This window comes from Pinus tabuliformis, chromosome 4_2 (assembly GCF_031772625.1).
Source record: "Pinus tabuliformis cultivar Carrire ecotype Pingquan chromosome 4_2, CPIR1, whole genome shotgun sequence".
Lineage (NCBI taxonomy): Eukaryota > Viridiplantae > Streptophyta > Pinopsida > Pinales > Pinaceae > Pinus > Pinus tabuliformis.
In genome coordinates this window covers 798,842,883-798,855,976 of record NC_142304.1, presented here as the reverse complement: position 1 = coordinate 798,855,976, position 13,094 = coordinate 798,842,883, and the positions used below count along the sequence as shown (strand labels likewise).

Below are 13,094 nucleotides of genomic sequence, written 5' to 3'. Positions count from 1 at the left end.
AAAAACAGAAATTTTGGGATATTAATAGAACCGACCACATGGGGACCAGATCAAGCCTACCAATTAAATTGATCGTGCCCAAATCATCATTGGGTGCTGCAATTTCGCAAAATCCCATTGCAAACTGTGATTTTACTATCCAGTTTGAGGTATATGCCAACATGTGTAATAGAATTACAATGCACAGAACAAATAATTGAGATTCTGCTGGCAAATGCAGCCACGTTTTCATAAAATCCTCTAGGATGTTGTACAATAATTAAACACTAATTTCTCTTCCAGAAGAATCAATCATATCCAAGCATAGATTTAGACCTTAAAGATTTGCAACCAAGGATAATTGTGATATCCCAGAACTTGAAGAACTTACAGAATATCAGCTACACTTGAATCTAGCTGATACTCAAGCTATTTGCTTGGAAACACTGGTTGATATTCAAGAATTTCTACCACATGGAGCATCTTCCAGTTAGAAATGGGCATGTATCCTCTTATGGGCAGCCTGTTCTTGCATTTCTATTTGTTAAATCTACAAGAAATGGAGAATCCAAAGCTGGATAACAGCAACATAAAACTTGGACTACTCCATATTTTATTGGTACAAAATCAAATTATCAGAAGATATCTATGGAATGCGACTTGCATAAAACCTGCTTCGGCCAATACCTTTTCCTTTAGTACCAGAAGAACCTTTCAACCTTCCAGCACTTTTAGGCCTTGGGTCATCTTCCTCCTCTCCTTCATCTGACCTCCATCTCACACTGCCATTTGCCTTTTGACTTTCAACCCCTGAATTTGTACTGATACACAACAAAATACGAATATCAGCAAGAAGCCTCAATAAATACATTTACTGCATCAAAAGAAATTATATAAAATTTGGCAAAGAGAGAACTATGCAATACTATCTATTCTTCACAAGGAACCAATCCTTACCTTTGATAAGAATCTGCCTGAGAATATGGTGACACGTGCTGATTCTTTGCACTAAATGAGAAGCTGGGAACTGTTCCCCCTCCTTTTCCCCTCCAAAAATCATCATCAGATGGACTAGCCAACCATGAACGATCTGATGGCAGTCGTTTTCCACTTGATCCTGGGCCAGATATGGGAAGGCCTGAGACATCCAAATCAGTTCGAGTTGAAACAGACAATCTCTCCTGTGACATCACTATACGTGAACGTGGTGCATCAAAGCTTGAAGTAGTTGGTAAGTCTCGTATATGAACACCATTTTCAAGGCTCACCTGTTCCCTATCCTTCACAAGTGAAACAGCTCCTGAAATGGAATGTCCATTTTGTTTAGAACTTCCACTTCCATTCTGTGTCCTAATTAATACTTCAAGTCCCCTTGTCTCATTAGACGAATCTGAGAATAAACCCTTTGATTGAATTCTATAAGCAACATCTTGCTCCACATTACCTTCTTCCTGCGAGGGTGTGTAATTTGACAGAAAAGAATGTTGCTCAGAAGATTCATTCTCGTGCAAAGATTTCCCAGACTCGAAGTCATCATTCAATATCCGACTTCGAATGGGACTGACACCAGGTTTTTCCTGATCTTTTTGCTTAGCCTGCCCATTCAGAAGTCGAGATGAATCTAACCTTGGAATAAATGATGAACTTCCCGCTATGTGTCTGAATGGTTTCACATGAAGAATGCATGGCTGACAATTATCACCCAATCCCAATGTGGTAGCAGAGGGTATATCATCTGAGTTGATGGAACTATTTTGAATAAGTTCACTCTTCCTTCCATCAAATGGTTGTTGACCTACTGATGGAGGCAATATGCTTGCAGATGGATTGGAAACAGCAGAAAATATTGTTTGCTCTATTTCCATATCAAAAGGTTGGTACTGCTCTCCTGTTAAAGGAGAAACAGGACACTCAGAAATATTTCCACTTCTTAGATCTCGACGCTGTATTTCTGGTAGCAACTCAATACATTTTTCCTGGAACAAGTAAATGACCGCCAATAAGACATTAAATTGCTAGAAGGTCTTACTCTGAAAGCACAGTATCTAGAATATCCTATCAGAATTTATTCTTTAAAATTGAAGATAATTTTGTACAATGGTTTCCTTTCCTAAAAAATGTGGGCAGTTGTTTTCTTGAAAACTTGACATGGATTTGAGGCAAGAACATATAAAATGTATAGGACATACAATATAATGAAGCTAAATGGTATAAACAGTTAGAGAAGAAAAAAGGTTTAAAAGAATATGCAAATTTAAAGAAAAGGCCTAAACTATCAATGCACAATTAAATACAAAGGCCATCCTTAAATGTTCACTACAAGAAATAGTATACAAATATTGTGCATTGCAGCAAAAATGGTGAGACTAAATATTCTCGAACACCAAAACAGTGTGTAGGATTTAACTTTTTAAGTGAGAGCATACTGATAATGCCAGCAGGCATTGTACAATAGATGGCTGCCATAGACAACTAAGTTGCATAAAACGAGGAAATGTATACAAGATACACAACTAAGTTGCATAAAACGAGGAAATGTATACAAGATACACAATTAAGTTGCAGAAAACATGAAAATGTACACAAGCTTCTGAAACGGGAACACCTGGAAACATGACCCCTAAAATGGGTATGCAGAGGAAATGTGATATATAAAAAATATGAAAAATAACGTTGAACACCAAAACAGTATGTGGGATTTAAGTCAGAGCATATGGATAATACCAGCAGGCATTGTACAACACATGGCTACCATGGACAACTAAGTTGCACAAAACATGTAAATGTATACAAGTTTCTAAAACGGGAATGCCTGGAAACATGAACCCCAAAAACGTGTATGCAGAGGAAATGTGATATATAAAAAATACAAAAAAATATAGATTTATAACTTTATAAAAATAGCATATAATACTAGTGACGAAGATCACACCCTTAATTCTAACACCTTCAACCTTGATTTTAAGCAAGGCCAAAGATTATCTACAATGCAAATATGTGTTGGATTTGCATTTGAAAATGAGATTCTAACTCTTTCGGAGTGGTAAAAACCCAGTATCATAGCTAGTACTAATTTATTTCAGTAGAACATCCAGTTTTAATAAATTACAATTTAAATATGGAGCGACAGCTACAGCAGGAAACCCCTACGGCAGCTAGGGTTTTGGCCTAGTTTGTCGTCGTAGCGTGGCCCTTGTTGATTTTCTAGTGCAATCAAAACTAGTGCAATTTTTCAAATTGATAGCTACTTCCAATGATTCAATTAGACTTCTTAAAGCATTCCAATCATTAAGCAGTTATACATGAAAATTTTCAACCATTCACTTTTCTTCAATAGAGCAATAGGGATCACAATAAACAGTAAAACAAGAGAGGAGACACAAATATTTAGGCTAGCAACCTATAATGAACAAAGTTCATATACGCAGCAAGATATTCATAATTTCATAACATCCAGAATATAAAAATGTCCATTATGGGATGAATAATATATTAATATAATAATGTTTTAATAAAGTGAGAAGAGATATGTTACAAATGAGGGCCCACTTATATACCTAGGTAGGTGCCCCTTCATGAATGGCCATGTCCATAAAGACATTTTTCTACTATTTTAATCATTAATTAATTAATTATTATTAGGATTATCAATACTATTTATATATCTATTATTTTTATATAAATTATATTCATAACATTGCCTTCCCTCTTCAAAAAGCTTTGTCCTCAAAGTTTATCGCTGACAAGGTGTGTCATTTGTTTATTGTCTTGTAATCTATTCACATCTTTTACTAATTCTTGGAGTTGTCATCTTCATTGATATAAGATGATAGGATACTCTGAGCGATAAACAAAATTGTCGCACTGGAAAGGTATCCGACCATCATGTTGAAAATGCAACAAGAAAATCCTAATTTAATTTTGTCCTTGAATTAAATTAGGAATTAAATTGTAATTTTAATTCTCATAGCAACTTGTTAAGTTAACTAAGTTAATTTGACTTCATTGGCTCAGTTAATTCGAGTTGGGAGTCTATCTAGAGTCATGTAGAGTGGTTCCTAAATTTTAGAGGCTAAGGTTGAGTTCTTTTGAATTGTAATTATTTAATTCAATTTAACTAAGTTAAATTCACTTAAGCTAGTTCCAATTGATCCAGGAATTAGTGGGAGATCAAGTAGTGGGGTGTAACCTACAATAGTAGGGTATAACCAACATTACTCAAACAGTAAACTAAAGATTCACTCATAATTAACTCATGCATGTCAATTCAGAGAAAGACCCAGTTGAGATTAGAGTTCAAGGACACTGTACTATCAGTTGTAAAATCATAAAAATTGTAAAGGTGGTGCATGCAATCAAAGGAAGGCCTATGATGGATTGCGCATTTATGGATGAGGAATTTCCCAATTAAATATGTGCTAATTCCCTAGGAAACTGCGCAAGGAAAGAGGAGCTTGGCAGGCATTAAATTTGGCTAAGTATTGGCTGGAGCTTGTTTGTGAAGCAGTGAGATAGATTGAGATTGTGTAGATATTGCTTAGGCTTGAGGAAAGCATTGTAATCTTCTCTCTTTTTTTATTAATGCAATATACAAAAAGTAGGGGTTTTTAGTTATGGCTTTCCCTAGAAAATTATTGTTTTATGTGATTGAATTCCTTCTCTCTTATGCTTCTTTGTGATTTCATCGATAATTTATTGTTTCCGCTGATAAGTAAAGTAGATTCAAGTCAATTGTTTTAGCATTTTACAATTTTCATTCTGAATTACTAAGAATTTCTACTAGAATAGGACAATACGAGTTTATCTTTTGCAGGAGAAATCAAATTTGCAATATCATACTTCAAAGCCAGCAAGATGTCATTCTACAAATTGAGACTCGAATATGCCCTTGAAGTTGGTTCGATACCTCATCATCCAGCTACTGCAATACCTCATCATCTTGTTGTTGCAATACCTCATCATCCAGTTGTTGTAATACATTCTTGTTGTTGCTATATGTCCATCATAACCATGTTGTCCCATTGCTGCACCAATGTCCAACAACATTGATTTACACCAAGTTGCACTATCACTAGTATTGTGTGCACTACATTGCATTGTACATCATGTTATACATTGTTGCTCCTATGTGCATTATGTTGCACTGTAAGAGTACAATTGTTGTTATGACTGTGTTCTGGATAGGGCATCACTGTGGCCCACGTCAGCCCTAAAACATACCCACACAGTCCCTTAAACAATTGCTACTTCCTCCACAAGTATCCTCTGCCTCCACACTGCTAATATGAGCACTTTAATACCCTCAAACAGTCCTATGCATGCCATGTTTTAGGTTGGTTAGGCCTACGACCTACCACAGTGACTTGATGTCACCTACAGCCAAGCAAAACAAGATTTCCTTACCTCCTATTGTTGCAACAGTCATGCGTCTAGCCCTCTCCAACTCGGCCTTCATGCAAGAGTATTTTGCCCTTAAACCAATGCCTAAAAGGCTCCACGCTGCCTCCTCTTCCAAGCTGAAGTTGCCCTAGTCCTGCAACCCAAAACAAAATGCCCTTGCTCCCTAGACCGAGTTTCTATAATCCTCCAAGGAGCTCTTGTGTTGCACTATAGGATTAGGGTTGTCTTCTTCACAATATGACAGTGTCTTCCTTGACACGTATAGGATAACAGTTGACTGTGTCTTCCTTGATTTAGGTCATGCGTAGAGCTGTTAGGGCATCATCTAGGACTGCATTTAGACTTCATTCTTAGGCTCCTTTCCTCATGCATCTAGGGCTTCCTCCTCTTAGACTTCTCTTCCACTAAAACTCAAAACAAGTGGAGAGAAATCAAGAGTGAAGTGTGTGTTCAAATGACAATCAAGTCACCTCCTTTTATACTAATAAACGTTGAGCACACGTGGGAGTTATTTGGTTGCTGGCCGACCTTGACGAATTGTCTCATAACACAAATAAATTCATATCTCCATGAATACTTATCAGAATCAGATGATCATTAGATCAATCCTACAACTCTCGATGAGAGGGATCCAAGAAAAATATCAGTTGCCATAAATAAGATGATCCACATAAAGTTTGGCCCTAGTTGCCAATTTTAACACTCCATCTCAACTAGGGAGAACTCCATCCGTTGATCCATCTGCCAGATTGTACTATAATCTGCCTTCAGTGTCGTGCACTGCTCTGCTCTGTTGAACCATGAAGAAGAAGAATTGATCGAGAATGTATCATACCATTCTCTACTAACCCAAAGTCAGTCCCATATGAAGAGTGTGTGTCATACCACTCTTGATCTCAGATCAGTTCCAAAAGAGAGTGAATTATATCACTCTTACTGACCCGAAGTCAGTTTCATTGATCCTAAATCAATGTCACAAGAGAGTGTCTCAAACCACTCATACTGACCCGAAGTCAGTTTCATTGATCCCAGATCAATATCAAGAGAGTGTCTCAAACCACTCATACTGATCCCAGATCAGTTCCAAGAGAGAGTGAGCTATATCACTCTTATTGACCCAAAGTCAGTTCTAATTGATCCCAAATCAATGTCGGTCATCCTAGCATAGGGAGTACGGTAGATACACGATGCGTCCATCAGTACTACTATGGTCCCTAACCCCATTTCCCTACTCAATGGCCAAATGAGAGGTACTTCCCATGAGTCACAGACTACATGGGTAGGATGCCTCGGCAGGAGTATTACAGGGGAAGGCTGAACCATTCACCCTGCACACAGCGCACCACTAGGGGAGGGTGAGTCGCCCTATGGTTGCTTGTTGCTCCAAGAAGTACCCCAAGCCCCCCCAGAGCTCCCAGAGATCAATGCATGCATCATACAGGGCCCTCATAAGAGGGTCTCTCAACGACTCCGAGTCGTTCTGGAAAGTCACAAATTTGAACTTTCCTCGGGGCTTCGACAAAATGTCTGCAACCTTCACACTAGTCCCCAATGCGATGGAGCCTTCTTGCTCATCGATGTACCATATCCCAGATAAAGTGGTACCTAATGTCTATATGTTGGACCGATCATAGAATACAGGATTCCTTAATAATCGAATCCCCCTCTGGTAGACACAAAAGATCATGGTGGTATCCATCATGTGTACAAGCAACTCACTGAAGAGCTTCCCCAACCAGGCAGCTTCACACGAGGTCATACTCGTAGTTATGTATTCGGTTTCAGCAGTGCTCAAAGCAACCGTCTTTTACTTCTTGTTCATCCAAGATATCGTAGTAGAACCCAAAGAGAACCAGCACTCAGAAGTGTTGTTGCGATCCTCCACACTGCCTGCCCAGTCAACATTCGAATAATCATGCAGCTTCACATTTCTGGCAATATATCTCAATCCATGAGAGATTGTGCCCCGAAGATATCTCAAAATATTCTTGGCACCAATCTAATGAGGCTCAACCATATATGAGCTCAACATGCTATCTGTAAAACATATATCAGGATGGGAGTTCACCAGGAACATCAATGATGGAATGAGTTTATGAAACTCAGAGGCATTTCCCAAATCAAGTTCAGCATCCCTACCACATAACTTCTGAAAGTTAAGCTTCATCGAAGTAGAAACGAGCTTGCAGTTTACCATTCCAAATCCAGACTCCAACTCCCTCTTACTTTTGCAAATGAGAGGGTCTGCACCTGTCAAAAAGAGGTCGTTCTCATAAGGTGCCAGTATGAGAGGGCTATCATCCACAACCTTCAAGCAATGGTTTGGATCGAATTCACTCCTAATGAATCTCAGCTTTATCTGACAGCTATCAATCCTCTCATATCAAGCCCGAGGTGTTTTGCTTCAAGCCATAGAGGGATTTATTCCACTTGCATACAAGAGATTCCCAATCATGAATCTCAAACCCCTCGGGTTGTTCCAAACCTGTGGACCTGCTACATGAGGGGAATGATCCCCTTGTAATATTTTCCTTTGGTACATCTTGGACATGTACCTTCATGCTCTTCTTGAATTCAGGCATCCTTGTCACCCTCTAACTCACATTGAGTAGGGCCCCATAATAAGCAAACCTCTGGTGCTATAGATGAAATGTGTCCACTGACATGGTCCCCAATGGAGTTCCTGCAACTTGATACAAATTGCCAATCCTGAATAAAAGCATCTTTGAAAACTCCATTTTCAAACACATGCCATTCCATCGATGAATGCCACCTCGAAACCTTTGACTTCCATTGTCGAAATGGACACCAGGTTCTTCTTGCGATCAGGCACATAAAGAACTTCTTTTAAATGAATCGAATTACCCTCATTCAATTGAGGGGTAACATTCCCTACACCCTTTCTGGGATAGGTGGCATTGACTCCTAGTATAATCCCATGATTGTTTCCATCTCTACCAAATTAGAGAGAGCACTCTTCTATCCGATGAAGTGCCTTGAAGCACTACAATCAATAAGCCAGATTCCCAAAGGGTCTGGAGGAGAGGGCCAATATAAGATAATGCTTCTTTATCTTATCAGAAACAACATTTGATTCTTCATACTTGGGGTTCCTTGCTTTCTTTGAAGTGTCGGCTATTTCCTTGATGACCTGCATTACCTGTCATTCCTCCGATCATTGAAGATGTCGCTGGAATGATTGTTATCTTCATCAAGTGAGGTAAAGGACTTTTCACCTTGGTTCCTCCTATCAGGCATTAGAGAGGAAGATAGTTCTTCTGGAGAAGCATGTGGTTTCTCTAATGCTCCACCACTGGGGCTAGTGGCGTTCATTGTCTCTATGTATCTTGGAACTTTTACTTAATTCAGAAACTCGTTGAGCCAACACACTTCCATGCGTATGTCGTAAATATTGTAAGACTATTCTTTGAATGTTTGCGATATATGTTGTTTTCATCTGTACTAAGGAAATTGATCCATTTCAATGGCTTTGGTACTTATCTTGTTGAAGGTGTGTTGTATGTGTTTTAACAATCATTGCTTCTCAAATGAACTATTTTGCTACTTGTCCAACGATTCATTCATATGTCTATGCTCGTGTGTCTTTTCTAGATTAGTACTATTACTTGTCTTTAAAAGGCTCATTTTTCTCTCCCCTTTCGGTGGAAGAACCCTGATACATTTCGCCGCTAAACATTCCACAAGGCATACTCACTTGCTAATCCGAAATTACATGTGTATTACTCTCTCGTGCTGAACATTGTAGCCAAGGCAAATCTATAAGAATATATGGCAGACGACCCTTATTTCCAGAAGGCCTCCCACACCAAACAGTGCGAAGTCTGATTGGGACTTCTCATCAGGGAGACACTGTTGGTTGACAGATTTCCAGCACTGTCAACAGTGTACCAACCAAGTCAATAGCTACTGGCATGAGCACAAGGGCAAGTAGTTTGTGTTTGGTAAGAAGACTAGTAGTTTACTTAGGTGACTCTTTGGGTGGTGGAAGGGCAGTGTGGCTAGACCTAAGGCATAGAAAACCCAGAAAGCAGTGTAGTCTAGTAAGATGAGCAAGACGACCAATGCTAAAGTTGTTGCCTAATACATGAAGCCAATTGCCTAATATTGTATACATGAAGTCGACCAGCAAAACCCATCACGACCTTGACAAATTAGAGAAAGGGTTCCAATTTATTGAAGTCGAAGTGTGCGCAATGAGGGAAGAACATGAAAATGGCATCATTTGATCCACGACGTCTCTAGATAGACGAGCGATAAGAAAATATGAAAGTGAACTCCAAAGCGCAACGGGCAACAAGAGGTGAAAGCGAAACCACAAAATAAAACCCACGGACTTTTAACCTAAGACTCTAAGTAGCTCGCTGAGTCCTCTGCAAATCACCAAAATCATGAGTCAAACTCGTATTGACCACGAGTCAAACTCGGTCAACACACATTTGACTTGCCGAGATTCAAATCAGCTCATTTGGTTGAAGATCAGAGTCGGAATCACGAGTACTCGCGAGTGATCAGAGACTCCTCTAATACTGATATGGAGTAAATACAATTCATATCCCATTCAGAATTCAGCAGACTTAACAGTGTTCAGGATTTCAGGATTGGCAGGATTATAGCATTTCCACTAGATTGCACAACAATGGGTAACTTAGGTCTAAACCAAGCAAAGTTATAGAAGAAAGGTATCAGACCATAGTCTTTCGATACTGGGAGGCTTCATTTTCATTACATTGCCCTGTTGAGTTCAAACTCAAAATGCTTTTAGATTTGCAAGATAATAACAAAATTTATGTTCGAATCCTGCCAAATTGGCTTGAGAGCACATGAAATTCTAGTTGGAAGGGGTGAGGATCCTGCATCTATATGTCTGTGGATTGTCTATGGCACATGTCATTCAAAACTTCCAACAGGATTTTCAGTTGATTCCAATTACAGCTCCAAGTAAACTGTGGCTCAGCTAACCTTTGGCCCTGTTTTTCAAAATTTGAATTTTCAACAGCCTTTAAAGATATTGAAGAAAATCATTTTCATTTGACCAAAGCTTTTATGTCTTCTGTCTCACTTCATGCTTTGAAATGAGATTGCTCTTCTCGTTGTGCAAACCCAATACAAGGGGATCTGAAGCCCTCCTTAAAGATTTAGCATCCTGATATCCAATCTCCTTTAACCATGTATTCAACTTTCAGGCAAGTACATGTGCAAAATCCAACTCTATACCTATAAAGTACCAATTATCATGTAGTAACATTTTTATAAACGAGAATAGAAAAGCCCACAGTATGACTAGCAGTACTCTAGCAGTGCATTATGCAGGTGGACTGGAAGGGTGGGCCCTCCAAATGGACAGAAACAACAGCCTACCTACACCCAAAATACCTGGAGATAATTAGTAGCCGTTTCCCTCGTAGGAATTCCAAATTCTTTGATGCTATTTAAATTTTAAACGTTGCTTTATTGTGTAATACAATGAAAACAATTTGTTAATGTGAGCTACTCAATAAATGTAGTGTATATTACCAACCCTGATAAGTGTTTTAGACATCCCCCTAATAGCCATCTTTAAATTTTTCCTAGGTATTCTGCACTATCACCTACTTCCTAATGTAGAAAATGTCCTTGTTCTTGTTCTAATGCCCTCATTTCCTCCTAGTGGAAAGCAGTTTTCTCCTGTGTCAAAAATTCTACTAGCCTGCATCACTAATTCTGTATAGAAAGATAATATTAAAATTTGAAATATATCTTACACCCATTGATCAATAAGTTATGAATCATATTTAACATCCTTTTTACAAAACAAATATCTAACATAAGGCCCTTTTGTTGCAGAATTACATTTTAAGAAAGCAACAGTTCTAGGTACAGAGCTTGCAATCCTACAGAAGTAGTGTATTTGCACCAGACAGGGCACAAAGAGCACTACTCACAACTACACATGCATGACAGCAATATAAGTAAAGTTTAAAGAGGAATCTACTCACAATCAACCGCGTTCTCCATTCACACGCAATTTCAATTCTCTCGACCATTTTCTTATCAATACTTTGGGATATAGATTGTTGTTCCAAGTCGCAAAGCCTTTTATGAATCTGATATGCTTCAGGGTAGCGACATCGCTGCACATGATGAAAGTGTGATGAATTCTGAGAACGTAAACTGAAAAGAAATCTTGAATTTTTCATTTTAATAAGGAACAACGTTACAAAAAGAGAACAAAATTAGTAATTAATAGATGTTCAAGTATCTGGGCCAATATTATATGTTAATTTACAAATTAACAAGATTCTATAAATTATGCAGTGTGCCATTCAAAGCTGGATAGTAAAAAGTCTTTCACTCTCATTATGTGCAAGTTCTTATGTCCCATACTACTAAATAAGTAAAATAATAATAGTAAATAAACAAATTATAAGTTACATAATTAAAGGTAACTTTGGGACAAAGTTCATGTCATGCCCTTTATTACTAAATAAGTATTATAATAGTAATAATAATAAAATAAATATCAGAATAGAAAAGAAAAGAAATAATAAATAAAGTATAATAATAATAATAATGAAAAATAATGACAAGTGGACCATAGGGATTAAGTTTTTTATCATAGATGGATAAGGCTAAAAAGATTTGGCATTGTAGTTGATTGAGGGCATGGGGATGGTCAACTGTAGAAAGATATGGTGCAGTTGAGCCTATGGTTGGGTGGAAAGTCATCCCCCTAATGTTGGTTGCTATCAATAATATCAAAATGGCACAACGGTTCATGGCATTGTAAGTGGATTCTTCGCCAAGTAGGCAAGTTCCACCACTCACTACTCATGTGGATTTTACTACTGAAACAAACAAATCTTTATTTTATCAATCAATTTTCAATGAATGTCTATATATATGAAAATGCTTGCAATCGTGCTATTACATATGGTATCAGAGCTTTGGCTCTAACCCAAAGATATATGGCCTTTTCCAAATAAGAAATCTATTTATGTTAAACACATCTTTATATTAAACAAGTACTTTAACTGCAGTTAACTCCATTAAATTCATCTATTTTAAGTTGATTTGCTCATTTTGTTAGATCTGAAAGATTTATTTCATATTTATGGATAGATATGTTTTAATCACACTCCATTTAAATTAAATCATACTTGCATCATAAATATTTGAACTTTTCTCTCTTTTTCTCTTATCTAATTTGTTGTAACTGAAAGTCTGGGTGAAGAATTGTGCTAAGTAGATCTGAAAATTATTTCTTGAATCTCTCTTGCTTTCAGATTTCATCAACATAGAATAACTGCATTATCCTTGGACTTCCTAAATATAATGATAAATGGTTTGAGTTAACAAGGAAATTCCATGTGCTGATGTTGATTACATTAAAATAAGATGTTTGGATGTTCTTAAGTTCTTGAAAACACTTAAAGTGATATGAAGACATATTGATGCTATAAGTTTGAATGTTCACCTTAAACTGCTATATATCTTCTGCTAAACATGTGCTTCAACGAAAAGACATATTGGATTGAATGTTCACCTTAAACTGCTAAATCTTCTGCTCATGTGCTAATTAATCTGATGATGGTAGATCTATATTACAGTGTCATTACTCTTTCCAGCAGGCTTTCACATGGGATTATTTATGTGTGGCAATCTTAATTGTGTTGTTTCTTCACTTTTACCCCCAGGCTACGATATCCTCAAAAAAT

The 13,094-nt window shown here is 37.6% G+C and overlaps 1 protein-coding gene across 1 annotated transcript in view; it reads right to left on the bottom strand.

Annotated features, from left to right (window-relative positions):
* Nucleotides 1-366: 366 nt before the first annotated feature.
* The window catches only part of LOC149172074 (E3 ubiquitin-protein ligase HOS1-like), a 184,813-nt gene continuing 172,085 nt past the window's right edge, over nucleotides 367-13,094 (bottom strand). The window contains exons 8-10 of the mRNA XM_089424193.1: nucleotides 11,376-11,510; nucleotides 937-1,955; nucleotides 367-800 (exon numbers count right to left, since the gene is read on the bottom strand). Coding sequence (XP_089280319.1) covers nucleotides 626-800; nucleotides 937-1,955; nucleotides 11,376-11,510 — 1,329 coding nt within the window. The 3' untranslated portion in view covers nucleotides 367-625. The remainder of the gene's footprint in view (nucleotides 801-936; nucleotides 1,956-11,375; nucleotides 11,511-13,094) is intronic.